Here is a 27,670-nt window from a genome sequence, read left to right as displayed (position 1 = left end):
CTAGCACTATATAAATAAATGTTAATAGTGATATATAATAAGATTCAATGACAGAGGGAATTCCTCCCATTAACTGGTTTTGGCAGCTCCGATTAAAGGTTGTCATTTGCCTGGTGCTGTATAGATTTGGCCTGCTGGTTTGGTTTTCTGACGACCGTTGGGTTATTTGTAGGTCATGGAATTAAATTCTCTGATTAATATATTGATGATAAAGTAATATTTTGTCTTTTGATGTACCACCTGAAACTACCAATTCGGCTCCTAGAAATTTGTCCGCACACAGAACAATTGATCCATAATTTGTGCAGCCACCATAAAAAATAACTGATGGCAATCGCATATTCCCAAATTGCAACAAGAAAATGATATCCTCAGTGTGCAATCTAATTACCCATTAACCTCTTTGCTGCTGGTTCGCTCACTCCAACGCTGAGCCCATTTGTACAGATTTGCACGTGAATGCACATCGACCACGGTCCGGCGTATGCCTGAGAGGTCCGACCCGGGTTGATAGACCCGATTCTGCGACCCTGGTCGCTATCTGGATTTTTCCTGGGACTTGCAACCCGGGTCGACGACCCGACTCATGTCTGAAAGGTGCAGCCCGGGTCTTGCTGATCCGGGTCACGCCTAAAATAAATTGATTGGCCGAGGACAGTAGCGCTTGGAGATGACCTAATCTCTTAGCGCCCACTGAATGCCGGAAGAAACTGGTCACTGGATCATTCGAGTCCGGTGTGAAGGGTGATGACCCGGGAATAACCCGGTTAGTCCCAGGTCCAAGCCGTGTTGAAGCTGGGATTATATGTCTGAAAGGGATTTTAGTAAATCACGCAGTACGTGCTCCATAAAGCTTTACGGGGCACTTGGTGACAAAAAATTTTTGTTGATTGTTCCCATGTTCTAGCTAGTGCTACGGTACTTGGCAAGAAAATTCCCTGCTTCAGGGGCTAACACTATAATACTTAGTTCCTGCTGCTCCTCGATAAACGAGGAGCTGCTTTATCAACACTATATGTGCTGTAATAATACATATCCCCTTTTGTTCCTTCTAACATATCAATTATAATAATATAACCAAAATGGGGAAAAAAAAGTGTTGATTTTTCTTGATAATGCAATAATGTGAACTATAAGCAAATGTGCATTTATTAATTACATTTTATATTTATATACACCACAAAGAAATACTTTATTATGTATTAATGCACCTATCAAAAGCAAAAAAGAAAAGCAAGATTCTATGCAGTTGTTTTTTTTTGCACTAAAATATATATATTTTTCTACTACTTTTCGCCATCTTAAAATAAATTCATATACAATGTGTCGGAATGATATGGCAGTCCAACAAGCTCTACCATTTATTTTAAACTAGAAAACTTATTGCATTAAAAAATCTACGCTCACGACTGTTGGGGGAAATGGTAATTTTATTATTTATTCATCCACCTGTAGCATTGCGGAGGATGAGCTCCACTCATCCTCTGCATCTAAGGGTTTGTTAAAATTACAGTGAACACTGCAAAAGTTCAATACATTGTAAGATGCTTACTTTAAGAATAAAACCGTAACGGTCTAGACACAACTTTTGATTTATACACAACTGAAACTGCTCTGCAGCATTTACTGGAATGGATAAATTGCCATAGGACAATACACCATCTGCATAAAAAGCAAGCATATGTTATTAATATATAAACTTATGCGCAAATGTATGGGCCTAATTTGAGCAAAGCCAGCTAAAAGGAAAGGTGCATCTGTACCCTACTTGCCGACATTCAGCTGCCTCCTTCCAGGAGAGAGCTGCATGCCTGTGTACAGTGGGGGGCGTGGCCAGGCAATGACTAAGTATTGGGGGCGGGACCACGCGATCTAGGCCCCGCCCCCTCTTCACAATGCCGAAATTAAAGGCATTGTGAAGCAGAGAGCGGGGCTACGATGACGCAATTCAGCGCGAATCGCGTCACTGGCCCTCCCCGCTGCGGTGGTTTCTATCATTAGTGCGGGGGGAGCCGGACAGGCTTGCCTGCCTTTCCGGGGGGCCGGAAGCGGCACCCCAATATTCAGGAGGCTCCCGGCCAAATCGGGAGGGTAGGCAAGCCTGATCTGTACGTGTTACTCTGCTGCAGTTCTGCTGTTCTCAAGCACAGTAGCTCACAAATACCGGGAAGGTGGATTTTTATACCACAATTTATATGTGAGCTGAGTCACCCTCTGCTCCCAACTCATCTGCCTGCTTATTTTGAATTTATTATTATTTAACACTGAAATTTTGAATTTACCCTCAGAATTGCCACTTTTACCAGGATGTACTCACTCTAAATAAATAACATTGAACAAAGACGTATTGTCAACCATAGGTCTTTCCTGAATGGAGCATAGGTTTCTGTGTTGAATCTCAAAAAGTGTCTGTCTTGAGGTAGTGATACAAATACTGGGCTAAAAGCCGCAAATTCAGTGGCTGAAGTATATAAGTATGAACTCTCCCGAACCTAGACTGGTATTTAGAAAGCAGCAGATTACCAGATGCTGCCGATGAAGGTTGTATGATCAATAGAATGACGTACACCATCTTTGATAAGCGGTCTTCATTTTTGTGCTTGGAATTAATAATTTTGTAATACTATTTGGTAAATCTGTCACCCTACTTTTGTAGAACTTTTCTATTAAGAAAGTTTTAGTCTTTCAAGCTACAAATTGGGGATAATCCTGAAGGATCAGTTTTAGCAGACTGCAGAATTCTGATTATTTTAACCATCAAATCCACAATACAGGTTGAGTCTCCCATATCCAAAATGCTTGGGACCAGGAGTATTTTGGATAACGGAATATTCCATATTTTGGAATAATTGCATATCATAATGAAATACCTTGGGAACGGGACCCAAATATACACAGAGAATGCATTTATGTGTTATATACACATTATACACACACAGCCTGCAGGTAATTTTATACAATATAATCAATAATTTTGTGGCTCAAACAAAGTTTGTGTACAGAAATGAAATTCATTTATGTTTCATATACACCTTATACACACAGTCTGAAGGTAATTTTATACAATATTTTTAATCATTTGTGCCTTAGACAAAGTTTGTGTACTTTGAACCATCAAAAATCAAAGGTTTCATTATCTCTGTCATGGCAAAAAAAAATTCCTTATTTCGGAATATTTGGATATGCGAGACTCAACCTGTACTACAAGATGGGCCAGAGGTCCAGAATGGCCAAACTACTTTTTCTCTATATTAATCCTTATCCAAACTGATTGTGCATCATCAGCTAATTATTAGTCCTGTTTTTCAATGGTTTTTTTTTTTTTTTTTTTGTTTAAGCAACAATACTTATTAATTTTAGGGGTATTTTTACTAAAGGCCAATTTTAATCGATTTTGTTTAATCTAGATAAATTTAGTAAACACTTAAAAAAACAAATAAATTGCTTGTTAGTAAATTTGTGATTTAGCCCCAGAAACACAACATCGATTTAGAATGATTTAAAGTCGACTATATATATATATATATATATATATATATATATATATATATATATACATATTATACATACCATAATGGTCAATGCAATTACACTAATTGTTGAGATATATTCTTCATGAGCACGACTACTATAATCTGCACAGCATTCATTTTCTTGGCCAAAAATGTGGGCATTGATGGAAAGCTGAGGGAACACTTGTCAAAAAATGTACAGTGTTCTGTGCTCACAGTATAATATGGCTAGCTGAGTTAAAGCGTGCTTGCCAGTCCTATAAGAATGCTAGTTGTAGGTGTAATATTAACGCCCCTGTGTCCGAGTGGTAACTTATTTATATATTCGCAGAACTAACCTCTATTATGGTTAGAAAATTGACAGCTGTTTTGCTGTCCCCCTCCTCCACACCCGTCGTTTACATTCTCCCGGTGTGAGCCATTCAGCTTCTTGAGTAGCAAGACCTGTATTTATTTATAGAAGAAACCATGTTTTCAGAGAGTATTCCTGAATAGAAAGTGTATGGGAGCATGATGTCGAAGGCGTATGGGAAATATACACTCGCCCAGCATGTGGAACTGCAGCTACAATTATAGACATTTTAGTTCTTTTACTTGCAAATTTGAATTGTTTTATTGCTGAAGCTAGCGTTTTAAATTCCAGTGAGCACCATATTTCCCTGCTGCCAGGTCAAGGAAAACTCCAACCTAAAGGCATGCATGCTTGCTTTGTAATACATCGTGTTAAAATCGTTTTTATTTTTAAATTAAGAACCATGTTTTTTTAAAAATAAAAAAAAACTTAAATGCTGCTTAGGTTGTTATAGCCTTATGCCAAAGCACCATATCTGGTGGTTTAAACTTTGGGAGACTGGTGTAGGTGTTGTGAGCAAGGCCTCTGTGGTCTGTAAGAACTACGCCTGGCCTACTTTGAGGTTCCTCTGACAGTGAAATAAAAAAAGAAAAACCTGCGTAGAACTATTCAGAGGGAAAAGTTCATTACGCAGAACACTGGGGTTAACCTTGCGGCAGCCAGACGCCCTCCTCTGTAGTTCCACTAGCAAAGCAGTATAAAGGGCAACTAATAACTTTCACTCCTGAAATAATTCAAGTTAATTTGCCACTGGCCTGGTTCTGCATGGTGAATAAATATATATATGTGTGTGTGTGTGTGTGTGTGTATATATATATATATATATATATATATATATATATATAAATAAAGTACTATAGTAACAGAAGTTTTTCTTTATTCACATGGCAATTAATACAGCATCTACGTTTCGTTCCTCTCTGAGACCTTTGTCAAGATCTTGACGAAAGTCCAAGAGGGGCACGAAACGTCGATGCTGTATTAATTGCCATGTGAATAAAGAAAAACTTCTGTTACTACAGTACAAGCCTGCTGAGTGCACCTCATTTTCTTCTAGATATATATAGATTTTTATATATATATATATATATATATATATGAGAGAGAGAGAGAGAGATTGATTATATAATATAATATAAAATTTGGCGGTGTGTTATGCTAAAGTTTTTTCCAAATGAATATTGCAGTCATGACATCAGTGCTCAATATTTATACATATACCATTTATACATATACAATCTGTACTAGACTTCATAATACTATATATATATATATATATATATATATATATGATATGCATCACTTGTATATTATATATTTTCTCTGCATCCCACAGATAAATAAAAGGTTACAAATGAAAAATAACATTACACTAAATTCCTGGACCAATGAAACTAAAAAACGTGTCGCTACACCTCCCAGGATTCGAAACCAATCGGCAAATAGGAAGACTGAATCCTGATGCCACATAAATAAATATACCATCAACCACCTCCGGTTGATTGTATATTTATTTATGTGGCGCCACGTTTAATTTTTCCTAATTGCCTAATGTTTTAGATAAAAGGTGTATAAACACTACACAGAGGTACTATCAAGGCAAGGAGTACTTCAGAAACTTGAGCGTACCCTCCAGTCTCAAATTAAAACCAAAATAAAAATACCCGCGCTCTACAGTATGTCTTGTTTTATATGTTTCTCTACCAAAAAATCTTACCAGCATAGTACATCGTAATACCAAATATTATCAGGAAAGCAAACGTGCTTATAATGCAAAAAACATCGCTCTCATTCTGACAAGACAGCTAAGGATATATATGTTCTATATAGCGTCCTCGCTAAATATTATCCACCACAGTATGTTCAGTTGCTGCATTGATCCCCAGTGTCCCATTATTCTGTAATAATATAAGTATGACATTTGGTTCACCTCTTTACTGTTTATGAAGCAAGTTTTGTTTATATCCTAAAAGGATTATATAGGCTGCGTTAGATTAGATTCCAGGACTGGGAACACCTCACTAACAATTCCTATATGTGCCATATTTATTCACCCTGACACTCCACCCACATATTGCAACACAGAATATGTAATTTTATTCCAAATTAAAACCGCAGACTGAAGCCAGGAGATCTTCCCAACACAAAAGTGTATAAAACCCTCATTCGGTCACCTCACATAAGGCAGGACATGCACAAAAATACTTATAGCAAAGTTAAAAACGAGATAAATGCATACACATTCTCAGAGCCTTCGGTCTCCATGAATTAATACGCTCAAAGTGTAATGTTGACCACATCTCGGGTGTTAACAAAACATTTATAAAGAGTCGGGAGAGCACTGAATTTATCATTGGTTATTGATCGCCAAATATTATAGGGTAGATATTGTAGTGTGTGCAGGGAAATGCAATGTGAAATCTGTACATGTGGGGGTTACAACTTCAAAAAACACACATATTAAGAAGAAACCACAAAACTAATTGTGCTTTAAGCACTCTCAGCCGCATTGTAACGACATCAATGTTGGGATCATTTCTGCTGCCAGATTTCATTTACTTGTTTATTTGACTTTTTGGTTAGATGCTGATATACTTTATATCGTTTAGTGATGACTTTTTCGGGTGTTTTTGTACTGTTAATTCCCTACATGTACGCATAGTGAGCGCAAAAGTGAATAAAAAAAACCATGAACATTATAGTAACTCTGTGCATATAGCAATACACCAGGCTGTGTCAAGAGATTTTTTGGGGCATCTTATTTTTTTTTTTTCTCCCCCGTTACGGGGGAGTTGTTAATTGTGATGTATCATCTTACAACGCTTGGACACTATAGAAATTAACATTGCAAAAAAAATCCCCCTCCCCCCAAAAAGAAAAACTCTTCTAAAATTTTACAAAAACACATATCACCAAAATTGTTCGGGCAACAATGCTAGACGCCGTTGTCATTCGCCGACAGAATCTCAATGCTGACAACATTCAGTAAGCCGTTATAGATGCTTTGCTAGTTGTTGCTGCCGCTAAAAACCAAGGTGTACGTGTTAGGTTCTCTATTACCTTATAAAATGAGTTTTTTCATACATGCCTACTTTTGAAAAAGAATTTCAGGGAGATTGTGACAGCAGCATCTATGAGCGCGCCGGGTAAAGTGGGCGTGTACTGCAACATCTGAGGGGCGTGTCATAATACCGACTTACATCCAAATGTAAATGAGCCCCAAAGCAGTTAGTAAGATCTACTTGTTGATGAAAACACACAGAAATGCATGTCGTCATAGGGATCATTGTGCCTTATAACTAATGCAAGGAAATGATACTAATGATCCCATATGAATGTATATACCTGGTTTTTATTTTATATAACCCGCTTCATCATGGGGGTAAGGTACAATCGGGGAGATTAATACAAGTTTACAGAAGTGTTTTTTTTTGTTTTGAGTGTGAGTAAACTTTTTGGAGATGTAAAGATGGATTTGGCTCCCTGCCTATGAGATGGGTGAGCTTCTATTACCTCCTAACCTGGTTGGGGCTTCTTGGTTATCGCACAATAATCTAATGGCCCAGTAAGTTTGTGTGTATGTGTATGTATAGTACTCCATGTATTGGTAAAAGCTGTTTGAATACTTGGGAGGGTTCTATGTGTATGAAAGATACATGAAATCGGAGCCTGCCTGTGGTAGGTAAAAACAGCTTTCTTTATTTAATACTATTTTAGTAAGATTAGTAAGACTGCCGTTTCCTCGCTAGCAGTTTGCTGTAAATGTATTTATAGGGCTCTGAAATCCAATTTCCACCAAGCAGAAGTTGTGTCCGTTAAACTTCTGTGTTCCCCTCCCGCAGAGCTGGGTGGCAATGCCCCTGTTATCCCGTTATTACGCTCCTCTTCCTATTACGTACCTTTCATTACGCTGCCATAGTTACAGCAGATAAAGGAAATACATTCTTTGTTTTTGTTTAGTTATTTGCTAGTATTTTAGGTTTACTAGGATTAAAAAAACTAATTTCTGTCCCCAATCCCCATACTTGTTCCATGGGCCGAGCCCCGCAGTGTGAGGATATATGTCTTGTTTGGGTTACTCTGGCAGTCAAGAAAATGTGAAAGCTGGTGATTTAATATTTTGATTTCCTGTTTAAATGTACTTAAATTCCACAGAAATCTAACCATTCCAGCCTTGGCTTCTCTTCCCTGAATGTTATCTTATATGCGACCTGTTAAGTGCGGTTCTCAGCTTATTTGTTACTCTATTTTGTTATTCTCCCTGTGTGTCCCACAGTCCACAAAATACCCCAGTAATCTATTATATGCATAGTTAGCAGGGGGGCCGTGTGGGGAAGAAGTGCTGCAGTATATTATATGCATATGTGTATGTGTAATAATAGAATTGTGTATGTGTGTGTATGTATACATGTATAACTATAATGTGTTGGTGTGTGTATATATAAATATATATATATATATTATAGTGTGTGTGTGTATGTGTATGTATATATATATATATATATATATATACATGTGACACATAAATTTGTCTGCATTGTTTTAGCTGAATTAGAAAATATATGACCAATCTCCGTTACATAGTAAAGCCATGTATTTTTAGATTTACTTTTGATGCCCTGCAATGCAGACTCCATGACTGAATGGAAGTAATTGTTCCTTAAGATAAATAACGGTGATGTATAAATTAACAAAAGTCATTTATTACTTCATACCTGTTTTATTGTTAATGCCATGTTCGAGTAGCATGATGCCCACTTGTTTAATTTAAACAAACATTTAATTGGATATATAAAATACCATTTATCTCTCTCATACATATATATATATATATATATATATATATATATATATTATATGTGTCTGTGTATATGTATGTATATGTTTCATTTATGTATATCATATGTAAAGGGCACTCAAGTCCAAAACAATGTTTATCTGGGTGCCAGGGAGATAAATATTTATGAGTGATGTTTAACCATAATTATGTTCATGCATCATGTTGGTGTATATGTGTTTATTTATATATATATATAATCTTCCTGACGAAAATCCAAAAGATTGAAACGTTGAAGTAAAGAAGTTTAGAACTTCATCTGTTTATTGATTTATTACTAAGGAGTGCCGCTGCTATCACTTTCTACATTATAGTTTTTTGTTACTTGCGGAGGGCACCCGAAAATCACTGACTGAGGAGGAGTGCCAAGCTTTATGCCATTTATATATATATATATATATATATATATATGAATATGTGTGTGTACATCCAGGATCGGCACTCCTGTACACGAGTATGTATATTACCCGGTGCCTTCACGATCCATCGGGATCCATATAGCAGCAAATGTGTGGTGCGGCACTCACGGGATAAAAAAAATCAATCAAACTTCTGGAGTATATTCCAGCGTTTCAAAGTTTATACTTTGTCATCAGGGATATGAAATATATATATATATATATATATATTGTATTGTGTGTGTGTGTATGTGTGTGTGTGTGTGTGTGTATATATATATATATTAGTTCTACATGCACTCTGTACACCCAGCAAGCAACATGATCCTGTGCCAGAACCAAACAAACTAATATCTCCACCAGATGAACGGCACTAGGACACAGTACTAATAAAGTACAAAACTTGTATTGAAACGATCAACAGTTTCGGAGCTACCACCCCTTCATCAGGACCATACCGTATGGTCCTGATGAAGGGGCAGTAGTTCCGAAACTGTTGATCGTTTCAATACAAGTTTTGTACTTTATTAGTACTGTGTCCTAGTGCCGTTCATCTGGTGGAGATATATATACCTACCAAATACTCAGCACTCCCATATGCTGTTTAAATCTATAATGCAGTTTAAATTAGGGGTGAGCGGGTTCGGTTTTACTCGGTTTTACTCGGTTCTTATCGCCACTTTACCGCAACTTTGGCTCGATTTAATTCGCTATCCAAAACACATGTTCGGCGACAGCCAATAAAAAGATCCGGGTAAAACCGAGTAAAACCGAACCCGCTCACCCCTAGTTTAAATATATAAGCTGCTGGGTGCACTCACGGTCTGATAACGGAGACAAAGTACCAACCAATCGGCCCCTAACTGTCATTTTTCAAAACGCAGCCTGTAAACTGACAGCCAGAAGATGATTGATGGGTAATCTTTACCTCCGTTCACTTGCTCTCTCTCCTGGGCTTAGTGCATAGACTCCTGTGTGTGGTAAGTGTAAGGCTTGTTTCTCTGATGGGGTCCTGTGTAATTGTGGTAAGGGTACCGGCTGGGCCTAAATGGAGTGCGCAGGTTCCATTTGAACACAAACAGTGGAAAGGACAGTTCCGGCAGATAAAATCTCCTTTTCCAGAAGCAGCCCCAACAATTAGTCCAATTGCTATAACAAAAATAAACCAAATGCTCGGATTTAAAGGGCTGACAGGCAGGAAAAACATACACAGGTCAGACTTAGGAGAGTTACACTTTCATCTCACAAGTGGCCTCGTTTCAATCCACTAATCGTTAAGTTCTTGCAACATGGAACGATTTAGGAGTTCATTACGGGAATCTAAAGCTGTGTGTGTGTATATATATATATGTGTGTATACATGTGTAATATATATTACTGTGGTGTGTGTTTTATTTTTATATATAATTATATATATGTGTGTCTATGTATGTTTATGTATGTGTATATATTATTATAATGCTTTAGGGTTGTCTTGTGTAGGAAAGGTTAAATGACATGTTTTGTGCTTCCCTGAATGGGTTAAGCAGGCTCCCAACTCCTCTTCCCCTAGGAAATCCTATTTCTTACAGTGTATATCAACAGTGCTGCTCAGTGACCCCAAAGAGGGTGAATTAATCCGGCAGCCCTGCGTGTTCTGCTGGTGTCTTAGCCAGATGAATTTCCCTTTTAATCTCTTCTGGAAGTTGCAAGGAAAAAAAAAAAAAAAGGTAATAAGAAAAAATATCCCCATACATGTAAACTGTGTTACCTCCTGTAAACAGAGGGATAATGTGGTCTGGCTACGCTCTATGCAGTGATTCATTAATGTACATCACCCCCAACATCATTCTTCCTTTTTATATTTTTATAAAAAAAAATAAAATTAAACCCCCCCCCCCTGGAATTCTACATGTGTTAAAATATTTATAGATGTTCTGATTTCTAGTTTACCACCGAGGAACCAACTTGGGGTGGTCTGTGCCTGGTCATTCAGTCACTGTCACCCTCGAAGGAGATCATTTATTGTGCCTGAGGTCTAGCCCTGTACTCCCAAGTGAAAGCTATTCGGAGCGATTCGTCATTGAGGAAAAGGAGAATAGTGATTTGTGTGATAGAGCCGCGACGATACAGTACGTCCTCAATCATCGTGCCGTGCACTTTGCTAACCCCACGTCTACTGTACAGTATTCAAATGTGCTGCCAGGCCACCAATTGAAAAGCGGTAGTGGTAGGAGGGCTGAGATGTGACTCTACACCAGGTATTCAGCCCAGGAAAGACTGCTGGCATCACACTGTTTTATTTAGTGAAAAATAATAATAAACCAACCGGTTTAGCATCTTTCATTAAGGGGGAGAAGGAGAAATAGTGACGGCCCCACCGGTGCAAGACCCCTCATCATGGACCGGATTCGGAGAATGCTGTAAGTGCTTCCTATCAGATAATGCTGGTGCCCTGTCACTGGGAGATTCGGCCGTACTGACTGTACATCTGTCTCTGTTACTTATCATGAGCTGTAATTTCAGTGCCGAATTAAGGAGCAATTCATTATTTTAGCATTGTCCATCGTTTTGTTATCGCTCGTTATCTTTGCCATTTAAAGGTAATATTCGTTCTGACAGCACCCCTGCGGCTTTTTTGGGGGGGGCATGTTTATTAACCGTGTCCCTCTATGGGGATTTTATATCTCTGTGGATTTTAAGTACATACTGTTTTTGTTTTTTGTTTTTAAGACCCTTTATTAATTTTTTTTTTTTTTTAAGCAAAACCTATTTGATAGGAGTAAGTAGTGTGTCATGTATATCTGTTGGACTTCTATGTTATTTACACTGTCTCATGCAGACATCTGTGTTTACTGCTTCGAAAACCAAGGTCAATTTGGCACTGGATAGCTACTGTGGAACAGCTACTGGAAGGAGTTTGCTGGTCCTGTCACTGTAAGTTGCTCTGCCTTGCAGCCTGGGGATAGACTGTTTGCACAGGTACCAGGAGCTGTTCACAGTCACCGATTTTACCTATAGCTGTGCTAGGTCTGAGTCTGTGATGCAGGTCTTGCCAAATCGCAGCCCAGCTCACAGTGCATCAAATATAGTGATGTGTTTTAGGGCTGCTGCGGTTAAGTCCTATTTTTCCTAATTTCCTTTAAACAGTGGGGTGCCTGGAAGTGGGACGGGAATTGAAAGCGAGCTGCTTGCTGAAATGATTAGGTGACTTAATAGACTCCTACTCTGTACATTACTTTGCCCTTGGTGAAATTGAAATACCTTTTCCTTTTCCAGGTGCCTCCACCTGGCACAGAGCTTGCAGCACACCCCTATGTCCTACACTGTAATTCTCAGCATCTATGGGCTGCATCCTTTGCCAGAGGTACGTGAACGGTTGTTTTTGTTTTGTTTTTTTAATTTGAGATCTTAAATTTAGATTAAAATATTAGATTTTTTTATTTGTGCAGCAGGATTTAAGAGCAGTTCCAATGCAGTGTGTCCCTGTTGTTTGTAGGTTTGCAGTGTCTCGATTGTGATATGTCACTTGGTATGCAGTGAGAGGTTTGAGTCCAGCTTTTTGGCCCACCATTTTTGCAGCCATTATCGTTAGGGATGTGCGTGACGATGTATAAGCCTGATTGATTTGCGACCTGCTTCACTTAGAAAAAGTGCAAATCGTAAAAGAGCGGACCAACTACTCACCCCAAAAGAAGTTTTGCTGACATGGTGTCACCGAGCTGAAGAGGCTGTTTGACGCCATCAATGTCGCTGTCACAGGGTTATAGTTTTTTGTACGTCCCAGTTGTAAAATATCCCTGGAAGCCTCAAACTGCAAATACAGATTGTGGTTATACAGGATAGTGGAATAGCTTATTGCTGATCCATATCTTTTGGATTGTTACTCATTACATGCCCTGTATGTGCTATAAACTAGAACAAGCCTTACTGAATGCGAACCCAAGACATTAACCCTAACACCACCCAGCGCCCCCCCCCCCCATAAAAAAAAGTGAGAACGAAAGAGACTCATTGCTTCTTAGAATGTGGTTTAAAAGCACTTACTGACAATGATGGTCTTGAAGACTGGTAGTGACCTGCGGAGATTAACCATTTAAAAACCAGAGGCTCCGTTCTGTCCTCCTGGAGAAAGTTTGCACCGCACTTGTGGTTCTGTGGTTGTTTGTAAGGCGAATGAAGCATTCACACAATCCAAAAAAGCAAAAAGCTTTTTAAAACTCCTTTTTTCTGCAAGGAACATTACTGGAGCAGCAGAATCATGTGGTCGGTGATGTCAGAGCACTGAAAAGTGGGACAGCCTTAGATTGTGGCTTTCTCTCTCTCTCTCTCTCTCTCTCTCTTTTGCTCCCTCTTTCTTCCTTTTTTTTTTTTTATTTTGACAAAAGGATCGTGGTAAGGCCTTTTCCTGGCATCCAGAAGGATATAGCTTTTTAATTTTTCTGACTCATGAGGATTTGGAGAGAGTACAAATTCAGTATGAGCTCAAACTCCTGTACAGCTAAAAAGCATATGGAATACAGGGCTAGCGTCTTACAATGTTCTGTTCGAGGTTCAAGCCTCGTGCCATTTTTTTTTTTTAAATTATTTATTTCCTCCGTCCCTTCTCCACCCAATTTTATTCTGAGTTTATTATTATCTCTAGGAACTGGCACTAGAGCTGCATAATATTCATGTGCAAAAACAACTGTTCCAATTCATCCACCTCTTTTTTGGGGTCTATGGTGAGCACAAGCCTGCTTTGTTTTTTTTTTTTATATATATAGTTTTACTTATTGTCATTTTTTTTTGTACCTTTCATCTTTACTGCTTAGTTTAGTTTGTGTCATTTTCTGTCACTTAAGTGCCAGCCTGGAGATCACTTTACAGCAGGGGTGGGGAACCTTTTTTCTGTCGAGGGACGTTTTGATATATAGAACATTTGCTGGCCTGGTGCAGGCCACGCCCCCTCCGTGTGACATCACACGGGGTGGGGCCACAATCACCGGTGATTACAGCAGTGTCCGGAGCATTCTTCAGGATGCTCCGGGGAGTTGTAAGGGCAGCAGTGTGACTGTCGAAGGACGCTCCAGACGGCACTGGTGCATAGATTCTGGTGGCAGTGTGCGATTCTAGGCACCCTGCTAGCCATATGAGGCTAGCAGAAAAACGCTCAGAGGGCCAGACCAGATGATTGCGAAGGCCTTTTACGGCCGCCAGGAAGGAGGGTCCCCATCCCTGCTTTACAGGGTGTATGTTACATCTGTTTATGTGAGCTCGTCCACTCCAGATCAGACTACTGTTCTTGACCAAGTTCCAGGCCAGGTGATGTGTTTCCCTTGGAAAACCCAGTTAGGTAGCTCACAATCAGCAATTCCACTATACGCACAATTGTTTAATTTTTTGACAATGACCTGCAAACTGGTCTTTGACGTCCAAGAGGAAACCGTCATACTTCTGTCCTATATAGCAATGTTTAGAGTAAATGCGTGTTCCGTTTAAGCATTACTTCCTAGTAGAGCGCACCAATAAGCTATATATATTTTTTTTCAATGTGTGTTTTTTGATTTGGGAACTGTCATGTTGCTTGGACAATGCCAAAGCTCCATGTTTTCCTCTGCATGATACATTTAAGGTGGTTTCAATTTAATTTTTAATTTCAGCACTTGGACACCTGTGTCGAGAGCCTCGATTAGAGGCTGCATCTGCAGCCTCCACCAACTGCCCACCACACACGAGCATTAAGCTGCCAGACATTCACGGTTCATTGGTCTTTTCTGACACAAAATTTGACCTCTTATAGAGGTGTCTGAGGAACAGTAGGTGTCCTGGCCATCATTCCTCCTGTATTTTTCTCTTTGGGTTGGAAGGGGTATAATGGAGCACATACATCTGTGACTGAGTATCGCAATTCCCCCTTCTGCCAGCGACCGGGTCGGGAAATCCGAGATATTCACCATGTTGAAAACTCTCGATTCCCAAATTCCGACCTGAATATGGCCAAAATCGGCCAGTTTGGGATTTTTTACCTGTTGAATTTCCCCAATGCATTAACGGATCGCCGATAATCTATGGCCACCAATCTACGGATCGAGATGGATCGGCAGAATGGGGAAACAGGGCCGTAGCTGTATGTGCCCCTTTTACGCTATAATTGGGGGTTACGATGGAGTTTTTGTCTAATGTAATGTATAACAGTACAAATATGTTGCAGTAAATGTTGCTGTGAACCTCTTTAGTTGCACACTATACTGTTCAGTTTTTTTTTTATTTTATTTCGTGAATGTTTGGTTTGGTTAAAGGGAAGCCAGACTGGCATCTAGGGTAAATCCGCAGATGGGAAGGATATACATTTTTATTGTTCCCTTTTTATGTCCCAAATTATAGTAGTATTGGATGTACAGTATGTTATGTATAGGAAAATCAACATATGCCATGAATCCCCTCCGTGTGTATTCATGTAATGTGGATTTGCCACTATGAGCTTTGATGAATATGGTAATAAGTTGGCGTTTTGTTAGAAGTTTACCTATTTCACATAAGATGTAGATTTCTATCGGTGTTGTATTTTTGTGGCCTATATGGTAAATCATATAGTGGGTTGTGACAACCCAGCTGTCATAACTGGATGTCCTGGACGGTGGTAATAAGTGGCAGGGTTGAGTTGCCTGAAAAAGGTTTTCCAATATAGTATAGGTTATAGTAGTATCGTTATCTCATTCATTCATAGCATCTATTACCCTTCTCTGATAGGCATTAGCAGGCAAACGATTTGTCATTCAGTTCTTTTCTCAACACATGTAAAATAAATAAAATAGTTCTTTTAAAGAAACCAGACCTACTGTAGTAGTCGGTTGATTTTTCTCCCTTTGCAAAAGTCATACCTCTTGGTTGTGTTTCTCTTGTCATTTTTTCCGACAAGCTATTTAAGTGTCCGCGGTTTTCCTTACAATTGGAAGACTATTATTGCTATTTTTACATGATGTCAAGGCGGCTGCAGTTCGGGAACCTAACACAGAGTTGAATGCATATATGTTCTTCTGTGCTGCATGCATGGAAAATAATGCATTGCATTAGCCTGTAGGTATTTTACGTCCAGCTCTGCAGAGCCTGCAGTGCCATCGACGCTCAATCACTGATCGTTGCGTCGCCCTATGTTGCCCATATTTGCATGCAGCGGAAAACATGCAAACGGATAGCATCTTTACTGTGGGTTAAACGCCGGTGATGTCATTGGGGACCAGGATTGAAAGCCAAGTCCTGACAATATCATGCCTGGTCCAATCACATTGCTAATAGAGCAGGCAAGTACTGTTTTGAACCACGCAAAAACTCCCCACCATATTGGCCATCAAAATTACAACCGTAAGTCAATGCCCGTAATCAGATGGAGACCTATTGATATTGTTGCTCTAAAGCATGCTGGTCTGTTACTGCAGCCTAGAAATTGCTCTTAGACCCCTATTATGAAAGTTCCCCCAATAGTTTTATAATGATATGGGTATGTACATCTCCCAGTGCATAAATTGCTTTCATGAACTACTTTCAGACTTGTGACTTCCTGATACAATGGTCAGCAGTCCATCATACGGGGCTTGCACAGGTGACCTAAAGTGTAGTATTCTCTTTGAACATGCAAACTATATATGATTATATTTATATTGGATTTCAAGAACAGAGTACACAGTACTGCCTGAGCAATATATTTGCAGCCTTACAGCGAGCGCACGAGGGGCTGTGGGGACGCTATTATTGGCATTTAATGTTGTCCACATCCACAAAATGGGATTGTTTTTGCTACTTTATTCGTTTACTTTTAAAGCAAATGCACACGGTCAATTTCCAAGCCCTCCAAAATAGCACTCCGTCTTAATTGCATGGTTTCACTGTGTCCTTAAATTGCACGTTTTATAGTCTACAAGTCTTCAGACTGAGCTCTGTACGAGTCGTTTGCAAAACAAACAAAAAAACAACAACAACAAAAAAGACTTAAATCATATAGTTTTATTTTCATTCTCATATATTTCTTCAGAAGGATTGTCAAAATGTGCTACTACTTAAGGAGGAAAGGAATTGGCTGTTCTGTCAAGGTGAGTATATTTCCGTTTACTTTCTGTAGTATGATGATGATCTTCTGACAAGTCTGACTTATTAGGAATAATTGTGTTTCTAAACCAGTAGTCCTGTAGCATAATTTGCTATACAGATAGCTATAATCTCCTGGGAGAGAGGCTTTAGAATGGACATTAATTTACATAGGTAAATCCTTGAGGTTATTGCATTATAAATTACTTCATTATATTTTTTTGACCATTTTTAAAGGACACATTTTTTTTTTTTTTTGTCTAAATATCATGATTTAACAAACTACACTCCTGAAATATAAATGTACTCTGCAACTGCCGGATGCCTCTGTTTTCCAGGTTGGAAGTGTATAAATAAGGAGTAGAGTAGAGTAACTGGCACTGCAGAGTCTATCAGAGTATATTGTGTATATTTAACCTTTTTCAGTGTTCTTCTTGCTTGTTTTTTTTTTTCTTTTCTTTTCTATGTGACCAAGATAAGTGCTTTGATCCCTATCGTGACAGAAGGGGTTAATTTAGAGCAGCAATTTTATTTTAAATGCATCATACGATAAACTTGGCTCCTGATAATAAGAACCTACTAATCCCTGGCTGGGAACCAGCCATCGTGTGCCGTCATCAGGGACATTCAGCTTTCATGTTGCGTTCAGGCTTGATACAGTAACAGATTCCAACATTTTCTCTGATGATAATTCATCACGTTTCATGCATCAAAATTGTCAGAGCATTGGTACCACAGTCTTAATGGATGCCCATGACATCCGATGGTGATGTCCTTCTTCTTTATCTAGTTATTGTGTTACATCAACCATCAAAGACGGGTCTTTCGCTTATTGTAAATCAAATTACAGTACATTCAGTTGTTAGCCTTTGAAGAGTTGGCACCACGATTGCGGACTAAACCCGGAATCTCAGCACGGTGGCACGATTTTGTTTGCTTTCTATTGATTACGTTGATTTTATCTGAGTATTCACCAGTGGGAAGGAATTGAGGTTCTGTCAGGGAAATGAAACCAGGACCATTTAGTACTGTACATGTTTTTAGATTCTCTCACCTCCTTTCTAGCTGCCTGGATATTAAGATAATAGCTATTCAAATATGATTGTGATATTTTCAAGGTCTATGAATTGGTTCCTGGCTTTTTAGATAAATGGAAACACATGCATGTCTGTTGTGTGTTCTTAACTCCTTTATATCTAACTTTCAGAGCCTGTAAAAAAAAAAATTATTTGCCTCCCCAGAATATATATACATGAATTGATCTAGTTAGATGATTGTATTGTTTTATGGCTATATTTGTTCAAATATACAAATTGCAAAATTAACTCCTTTTTTTTTTTGTACCTAGGCTTATTTTTTCCTTATGTGTAAGAGTCTATCAGGCAGCATACAGTATATGTGTGAAAATTCGCATAATGGAGCCCTTTATTTCTGTGCTACTGATATGATTTATATTGGCCCCTAGTGAGTTTAGCAGGGAAATTGGTAATTGCTTAAAATAGTATTTCTGCATTTTTATTTTATTTTTAATTTTTATTTTTCCAGCGAGGAGAAAAGTACTGTATATTTTTTGTTTCACTCTACAATCCAAAGTATATCTTTTTTTTTTTTTTGCAAGAAAACTGCTGGCCCTATACTGCCTTATACAGTTGCTTATTATGTGTAATATAACAGCGAATGCTGAATTTTGTTTTTATAATAAACATATATAAACTGGTAATCTTGCGTTACTTCAGTGTTTTTTGTATTGCTTATAAATGACAATGGGAGTAATTATGGCCTCTCCAATGCAGTGTAATTAGAAAATAGTCTTTTACCACTGTATCTATGTATAAGGACATCACAATGGGTGCACAGTGCCATATAGCAAGCGTTATATAGTATTTACCACCCACCAATATTTCACTTTTATGTTATCTAAAATGATAGATCGCTGTCTGTTTTTTTTTTATTGATCGTATGTATAAATGTTGGTATATTTTAGTATAGCAAACATTATTTTATTATGTTTAACCTACTTTGAGATGAGCATTAATCATGCTGTGGCACAATCAGTGGGAATTATAGTATAGTAATGCATGTGGTCTTTATTAAAATACATCAGGATTAGAGTTGCATTATTTATTTTATGCAGTTAAATACCTTTTTATTGTTGTTACACATTTTTAATAGCTTTAAAATCTTAATGCATGTTATAGAACACTAATGTAATTAAGAATGTTCTATAAAACTAATGTACAGTAATTAAAGAATGTCACAATTGAAAATTATTTTGTTTCAGATTTCAGATCATTCTTTCCTTTTTATATAAAGCTCTTTACAGTGCAGAATGTTTTGGGTAGATTTTTTTCTCTCCAATTTCTCTTCCCACTACCAAAACTTAAAAAAGTTTCTTGTGAACACTTAATTATATTACAATTTCTTATACTGCAATTTGTTTTGTTATTTTTAAATACTTAAATTATAACTAATTAATTTAACGGCACTGCTAGTTCATTATGATGGGAATGCAGTTTCTTAAGAATTTACTTTTCCTTGAAAAATTTTATTTTTTTTTCCTCAGAAGGTTTACCACTTTTTAATCTGGCATCTAATAGGTTTGTGGCCTCACAGATTAAGTTTAGAGTTGCAAATCATAATTCCTAAATAACCGACAAATGGCTTTGATTGGTGGGCTATGATGTCATAGGAGCTTCCCTGACCTATAACAGGCTACACTTTCTCTATGTCTTCGGTTTGCTGTTGGTTTATAAACTAATTTGAAAGAAGTGCTAAAATCCCTGATAGCCCGATAACTAACACCAGATAATATCATACCAGTTTATGAAGACCCACCCCCACAGCAATAATAATTACAATATAAATATGCCTCTGACTTGAAAAACTAATTATAATGCTTTCTATAATGTGTGTGTGTGTGTATATGTGTATTTGTGTGTATATATATATATATATATGTGTATGTGTGTGTATATATATATATATATATATATATATATATATATATATATAAATATAATGTGTGTGTATTATTTTCAAATGTAACCTTAATTTAGATTTAATCAGTTGGATATTGAAGGGGATGTGAAAAAATAATTTCCTGTTAAAATTAAACAAATTGCATCTGTTTAAATGTGATTGCAAAGTCTAAATGACCATGGCAAAGCAACTCTCATTCAATGTGAAAGTAAGAGTATTTAAATATTTTCATTTAAAAGAAATACTCCTGAGAGTTTTGAAGTGAAATTGTCATTGCGTAATTATTTGAGAGCATACATTAACTATATGCTGACATATATAATATGTATATAGAATTTATTACCAAAAATTAACCAAAACCAGTAGGTAGAAATTGATTACTTAATGATTATTACATAAAGCCATAACTTGCTAGTTACAGTCCATCCATTGTTTGAGCTGCTGGGGTTGCAGTGAATTTTATACCACCGCTTATATTGTGCAATAGAATATCTGTTGCTGTAATTATACAGTTAATTGGAGATGCATTTTCTTTTCTATATCTAAACCTCTGTGAGGAACTGGTATACATTGATTGTTGTAAAATCAGTCCTGTAAGGAGATGTACAGGCTAAGCCTTCCCTTTTGCTCACCCTAAGCAGTTTATTCTCTTGTTAGCAAAAGCTTATCAGGACGAGCTGCGGTGAAGCCATGGACCCGGTCCATGGACTCTAGGTGGTCTTTTGAGCAACGTTCCTCAGCTTTGACAGGTGAGACAGAGACTCTCCAGTGCCACTGCTCTTGGATGAATATAGCTGTGGTCGGAGAATAAGCTACTTGCCAAAAATATATGGGCAAGGCCACACACAGTCTTTAAAATAGTCATTGTGGGCTTATTTTTAGTTGGTGTGTGTCTTAATATTTTATGGTTCCTGATACAACAAGGGAGTTATGTCAAGGGTCAGAGAAAATTATTAGGCGACTAATCAAAGAGGAAGTGTTATATTTAATGGCTATGCTGTGAATTGGTTTAGAAAAGTTTTTGGAGACACGCTGGTGGAATCAGCCCTTTCCATTGAGACACCAGCTCTGTTCAGTGGGTGGGGAGAGCGTGTGGACTATGGTGAGAGGTTAATGTGGAATTAAAGTAGTGATTTATTACCTGGACCTTCAAACATTTGTAATCAATTAGACATGGTGTGATAACTGCCCTGGCAGGTATTCCCCCCCATCCTCCCCCCTCATTTCTGGCACTTTCATAGCCGACATATACATCTTGCATGTATTTTTAGATTAGCAATTGCATATTCAAAAGGTTTGTGTTTTTTTTTTTTCTAGTACCTTAAGTGAACTTTTTCAGCTAAGTTTAACCTCTGTTAACCATGTTTTATAAAATAACAGTCTCCCATGAAATGCTAGATTCAGTTTGACAAGCCGTGCATTTAAGCAGCAAAAAAAGTGCGGCAAACCGATCATCGAGGTATATGTTGATGGTTCTATTATTTATTGGGTCATTTGGGTTTTTCAATTGTTCAACCATTACTATTTTTATGCCAGTGTCCTTGGTGTTTATTTCTATACAAAGTTTAGCTGTTGATTGGAGACATGAGAAGATGGTTAAACCGGTTGCATCGTCCTTGACCGAAGAACCCGAAATCTTGATGCCAAACAGCTCTAGACACCAGGCATCCGATTTCGGCAGTTATTTTAAATGATGATTTATGTTGAATGATCAGGCAGCTAGTACATAGAAATAATATTTTAGTGAAATACTGTTTTATTCCATTTGTACATCAAACCTATTCTTGGTTTCACAGCATAAATCCGTTAACTCTGATTTAAAGAAATAGGTGATTACTGGAATTATATGCAACTTTTTTTTTTTTTTTATACATTTTTTTTTTTTAGGAAAATATTGATGGCATTTCATAAGCAGTGTAAGTGTAACAACCTTAAGTGAAAAACCTGCATATTGTGATCTTCTTTTTTTACACACAGATGTCCCTTTGCCGAACAGAAGCATCACACAACAGGAGTATATCTGCAGTACTGTGTGCGCGCATGTATCTTATTTGTGTTTGCATATACAGGTTGAGTCTCCCATATCCAAAATGCTTGGGACCAGGGGTATTTTGGTTATGGGAAGCACGGACTGTGTAATGGTTAGCATTACGGCCTCACAACACTGAGGTCGTGGGTCCTAACTGTGTGGAGTTTGTATATTCTCCCTGTGCTTGCGTGGGTTTCCTCCGGATAGTCAGGTTTCCTCCCACATTCCAAAAAATATACTGGTAGGATAATTGGCTAACAACAAAATTAATCCTCATTTCTATATGTGTGTGAGCATGTGGTAGGGAGTATAGGGCCTGATTCAGAGCTGCTCGTAAGCGGCCGCTCGTTCGCTCCGAGCGATGTTTGCCCAACTGCGCATGCGTACGGATCGTTATACGCATGCGTGAACCAGTCAGTGCGGTCGAAATTCATTGCTCACAAAATAGCGAATGCCTGATACTTTGAGTGACAGGAGGAGGCGTATGTGGGTGGTAACAGGGGAAGGTGCTTGAAAACGGGGAGTGGAGATCCGATCGCAGGCGTGCTTAAAGGTCAAAACGGGCGTTTTATGGGTGTGCATAATTAAAACAGCAGCTTCATTGACCACGTCACTGGGTTATTTTATAGCCAGAACTGCTCGCAAAATTGTGGTAGCAAAATCCAACCACAAGAATAGCGAGCAGCTCATACCCTGGTCGATGTACTCGATTAATCTAATAAATAGCGGACATGACGTAGGATGCGAGCTGCCAGGGGGTGTAGTTTCCCAAAAAACGACCGCAGGTTTTGTTTGCTCGTTCAGAACTAGAGGCGTGAACAGACCGCAAACAGCGAACGGTTGATTTGAATAGCCACCCCTATTTTCTGGACGAGCGAGCGCTAATTGCGTCCGGCTCTGAATCAGGCCCATAGATCGTAAGCTCCACTGGGCAAGATACTGATGAGAGTGGACAAATATTCTCTGTAATGCGCTGGGACATATGTGCGCTATATAAATAACTGGTAATAATAATAAATACCCGTATTTTGGATATTTGCATACCATAATGAAATATCTTGGGAATGGGACTCAAGTCTAAAAACAGAATGCTTTTATGTTTCATATACACCTTATACACACAGCCTTCAGATAATTGTATACAATATTTTCAATAATTTTGTGTGTCAAACAAAGTTTGTGTACATACATGAAATTCATTATGTATAATATACACCTTATATACACAGCCTGAAGGTAATTTATACAATGTTTTTAATAATTTTGTGCCTTAAACAAAGTTTGTGTAAATTGAACCATCAAAAAGCAAAGGTGTCATTATCTCAGTCATGCTAAAAAAAAATTCTGTATTTCGGAATATTCCATATTTTAGGATATTTGGATATGGGAGACTCAACCGGTACACACTTTATACTGTAATATACAAACACACGATATGTGTAAACGTGGAGTTCATTCCAACAGATTACTATGAGGACTGATTGAAAAGTAATGAGACTGTCTCTGTTTTTCTGTCCAATAGGTAGAGGTGGCAAAGCTATGCTGGTTATTGTGAAGCAATTAATTTTGTTTGGTCACAGCGAGTGGAAGATCTTCGTACGTTTCGTAGTGGCGGATGAGGAAGACGTGTCTGAGATTTGTCAGAGACGTGTGATTGAATTTTGTGTTAAACTTGGAAAAAGCAGAAATTAAACTCATGAAATGTTAAGGCGAGCATACGGTGGAGAAACAATTAGCTGTGCTGCAGTATTTTGGTGGTGGAAACACTTCAGAGGGGCTAATACGTGAGTGACTGATGAAACTCGTTCTGGGAGACCATCCACTGTGGTTATAGATGTCAACATTGCCAAAGCTGCATAGATGTTGCAAAATGACAGAGAGTTAACCTTGCACAAACTTTTTTCACACGTCATATTCGATGTCAGGAAATCGGGTATCCTTCTCCGACATTCGAACGGTGTTCTTGCACGATTCATCTCGTCGTCCCATCTGCTCTTCTGTGAGATTTCTGGGTACACACCTGGCACACACACGATGCATTTTCAGTTCCTTTGTCACAATATGCTGAATCCGTTCAAATGAGATGCCAAATGAAGCCGAAAGCTCCCGTATTACCCTCTTTTAAAGTGCTTCCACCACCGAAATACTGCAGCACAGCTAATTGTTTCTCCACCGTATGCTCGCCGTAACATTCCATGAGTTTCATTTCCGCTTTTAAAGCTGAACACAAAATTCAATCACACATCTCTAATGTAATCTCACAGTCTTCCTCACCCGCCAATAGCGAAACGTATGTAGATCTTCCACTGGCTAAACAAAGAAGTCTACGGTAGTCCAACTGCAGGTACAGACACATCGATGTTTCGAGCCTCACAATAATCAGCATTGCGTTGCCACGTCTACCTATGGGACAGGAAGACAGAGGCAGTCTCATTATTTTTTAATCAGCCCTCGTACATTTGTGAAACTGGTTTTATTATTTTCAAGTCGATAAAATATAAATTAATAACCGTTTTTGATAGTGTTTGTAAACAGAACAGTTCTAAGCATATTAATTGGATTAAAAAAAAAAATTAAAAATAGATGAATGCAAAAAGACAGTTGCGCTTGATACTATAATTTAAGTTTTATTTTCTTTTAAATTTGTTATTCTTTTAATACCTAGGATTTTAAAAGTCTAAGGCAGCTGTATAAATTTGTGTTGATGGAAATATATAATCTAGTGCCAAGTAATATGGTATTTGGTGCAATAAAAAATGGTTATTTACTACTTTGTATGTCGAAAAACTTCACAATTGCCACGAGACATGGGCCAGAAAAAAACAAAACCACTAAACATTTTCTGTGTTGCTAACATTGTCCTAAGCAGCCATCTAGAATTTTCAAGTATGTTCCATAATGCCCTTTCTGGTGTATGTAGGTAAGCCATTGTGTATAAGCTTGCAGTGAATGGTCCTGGGGCATTTTCCTATTGTGGTTTGAAATGAGAGAAGATTGCGCTTTGATTTTCGAGGACAAGTTTGTCCTGTGCAGATGGTATACAGTAAAGATTAAAGGTGGTCATACTTCTTTATTTTCAACACTTTATTACTCGTTTGCGAATAACAAATAAGAACAGTCACAAATAAAATGATTATTTACTGGTCTTGTTACCTTTTAGGTTAATTGCCGTGTTTGGCTTACAGATGTACAAAAAATGAAATGAAAATGTTCCTTTTTATATGCATGAAATAAACAATGGTAAATAATGGACGAAGCTGAGATAGCGGAACATGGCGCAAAGTAAGCTATGGCATACCCTCACTGTCTACCGTGATTACCACCATAGAACCCAAGTTTGTACAGTGGAAGATAGCAGCGTTTCTGGATGAGCAGAAGGGGTACAGTTGGAGTTGGGTGGATTGTGGATGTGCCTGGCCTTAAGTAGACCCATCACTCCCTATTTCCCCTCACTCATGATTAATTAAAGTCATCAATGAGGCCTACACCAAGCAATGTTTTAGAATATTAATTTAATAAAAGTTTGTGGTTCTTATTACTCCGTGTTGTAACGGGGCTCAACCGCCCCCCTGCGCTGGCCCTGAGCGCATTACGTCGCGCAGAGGTGGCGGGGCTGCCAGCACCCTGTAAGCGCAGCACTGAGTGGAGCATCTTGAGGATGATTTGATTGGTTGTTCAGACTGCAGGGTGTCTGTCAGGAGCTCCAGGTGGCGCTGCAGTGGCAATCCTTGCTTACAGGGTGTTTGTTACATGTCTGCAAACTGGCTTTTACATACGCCCATATGGATACAGCAGTGTTTTACAAAGTTACTAAAATCCTTTGTTTCAAAATGTCTGCATCATCTAATATCTTAAGGCTGGTACACATTAGACAATGTCTAGTGTGTACCGACCTCGTTAGCGGCGGGACCCAGCAGGGTTCCGGCATCGGCAAGTGCATACACACTTGCCGATTCCCAGAAGCGACGGTGGGGGCTATGCTGCCGAATGCAGCATGGCCCTCGCTAATGATGATGCCTGTCGGACCTGCATGCGCGTGGGAGTGCACATCGTCGGCATCATAACTGGTACACACTGGCCGATGTGCTTGATATGTCGCACTGATCACCGGATCGGACGACATATTGCTTAGTGTGGACCCGGCTGTATACTCTACCACCCCCAATTATAACCACATGCTACTGCTCGCCCTCATCTTCCGCTCACTTTGAGTGCTTATAGTGCATAGTAGAAGAAAACAGGGCTCATCATCTTGCTGCTCGCGTCGCCTGCTCACCTGTGATCACTGCAGGCATATTGCCAGTCTATGCTTTTGAGTTTTGTTTACTTTTTTTTTTTTTTTGGTCATGGTGCCATCTTGAAGTCCTACTGTAATCATTGGTGAATGATCCGTTTCACAAATATTTTTTTTTAATTATATTTCCCCAATCTGTTGCGTGTTACTTCTGTAGCGTTTGTGTTCCATTGATTTGGTGTTTTCATGGCTAATGGTGTCTTTCTTATATGTAGCCTCTTGTTAAATAAGGTCTTGTTCCATGGTGCAGGTCATATTAGGTCTCTTTCTATAGATTTATTTATATTGTCTGCGGGGCTAATTCATATCGGGAATTTGCGCCTGTGCAGGACCCATTTTGCGAATGGGCAGACCGGGTCCTGAGTGATCACACACACTCCCTACTATCCCTCTGCCTGATTGACAGGCAGAGGCATTTAAGGGGCGGGGTGGGTACCGCTGGCGTTCCCGGAAACTGGGACCTGTCGGCCTCGTTTTCTGGGAGTGGCAAGGCGAGGGTGTGCGTCCACGGATGCAGGTTCCGGGCCTCGCAAGCTGGCTAGCCTGCTTAAGATTAGGCTTACTCAGCTGGCCGGTGCTGTCCACCACTGCGACCGATGGTTATGCTAGCCTGCAGTCGCAGTGCTGAGATCGCAAATGCAGAAGGGGGTGTCATATACCTCCTGCTGCATTGCAAATTTGCAAGGACGGAATTGCAAATCTCCTTGTGTGCTGTTTTGCAATTCTTCCCTCTGGCGAATTAGTCCCTGTGACCTTTGTCCTTTGCTATGAATTGGTCACAGTGTAGTTGTCACCATTTGTTTAGAAGTCTAGATGTTGGTGTTTTTGGGATAATCTTTGTCCATTTTCTGCATGTTAGTGGTAACTAGGAATTGGTGATCCCAGTGTCTAGATTTGTTACCCTGGTGAGTTAGATGTATATTTATTAAGGGTGTCTCCACCGGTCTGGGCGCCTGCTGTTCCTTTTCTATTTTTACTCACAACTTTTCATAACTGTTTCTTCCTGTCAGCATTGAACTGTGACAGTGAGTTTCTGTGCCAACATTACATGTTTAAGCTTCGGGCATTCAGATTAAATTGTCTCTCCCTCTTGGCATTGTGGTCCTCCTATTGCAGCACTGTGCATAGGATTTTGAAGTGGACAACCCATCTTTGTAAGATGACAATGCTGTCCGGGTTGACGTTGGGGTGGGTACGATGATTTTGAAATCACAGGACTTCGGGAT

General features: G+C 38.8%; 2 protein-coding genes across 2 annotated transcripts in view; one reads left to right on the top strand and one right to left on the bottom strand.

The window, feature by feature from the left end:
* The window catches only part of RUNX2 (RUNX family transcription factor 2), a 203,130-nt gene extending 190,307 nt beyond the window's left edge, over nt 1-12,823 (bottom strand). Inside the window, exon 1 of the mRNA XM_088467256.1 lies at nt 12,766-12,823. Within this exon, the coding sequence (XP_088323382.1) occupies nt 12,766-12,823 (58 nt within the window). The remainder of the gene's footprint in view (nt 1-12,765) is intronic.
* Nucleotides 1-27,670, top strand: part of SUPT3H (SPT3 homolog, SAGA and STAGA complex component) — a 534,367-nt gene that overhangs the window by 49,573 nt on the left and 457,124 nt on the right. The gene's annotated exons all lie outside the window — the stretch shown is intronic.

Source organism: Taudactylus pleione, unplaced genomic scaffold (assembly GCF_031769625.1).
Source record: "Taudactylus pleione unplaced genomic scaffold, aTauple2 ptg000070l, whole genome shotgun sequence".
In the NCBI taxonomy this organism is placed as follows: domain Eukaryota; kingdom Metazoa; phylum Chordata; class Amphibia; order Anura; family Myobatrachidae; genus Taudactylus; species Taudactylus pleione.
The sequence above is the reverse complement of the archived record's forward strand: the minus strand, read 5'-3'. Positions and strand labels throughout refer to the sequence as shown.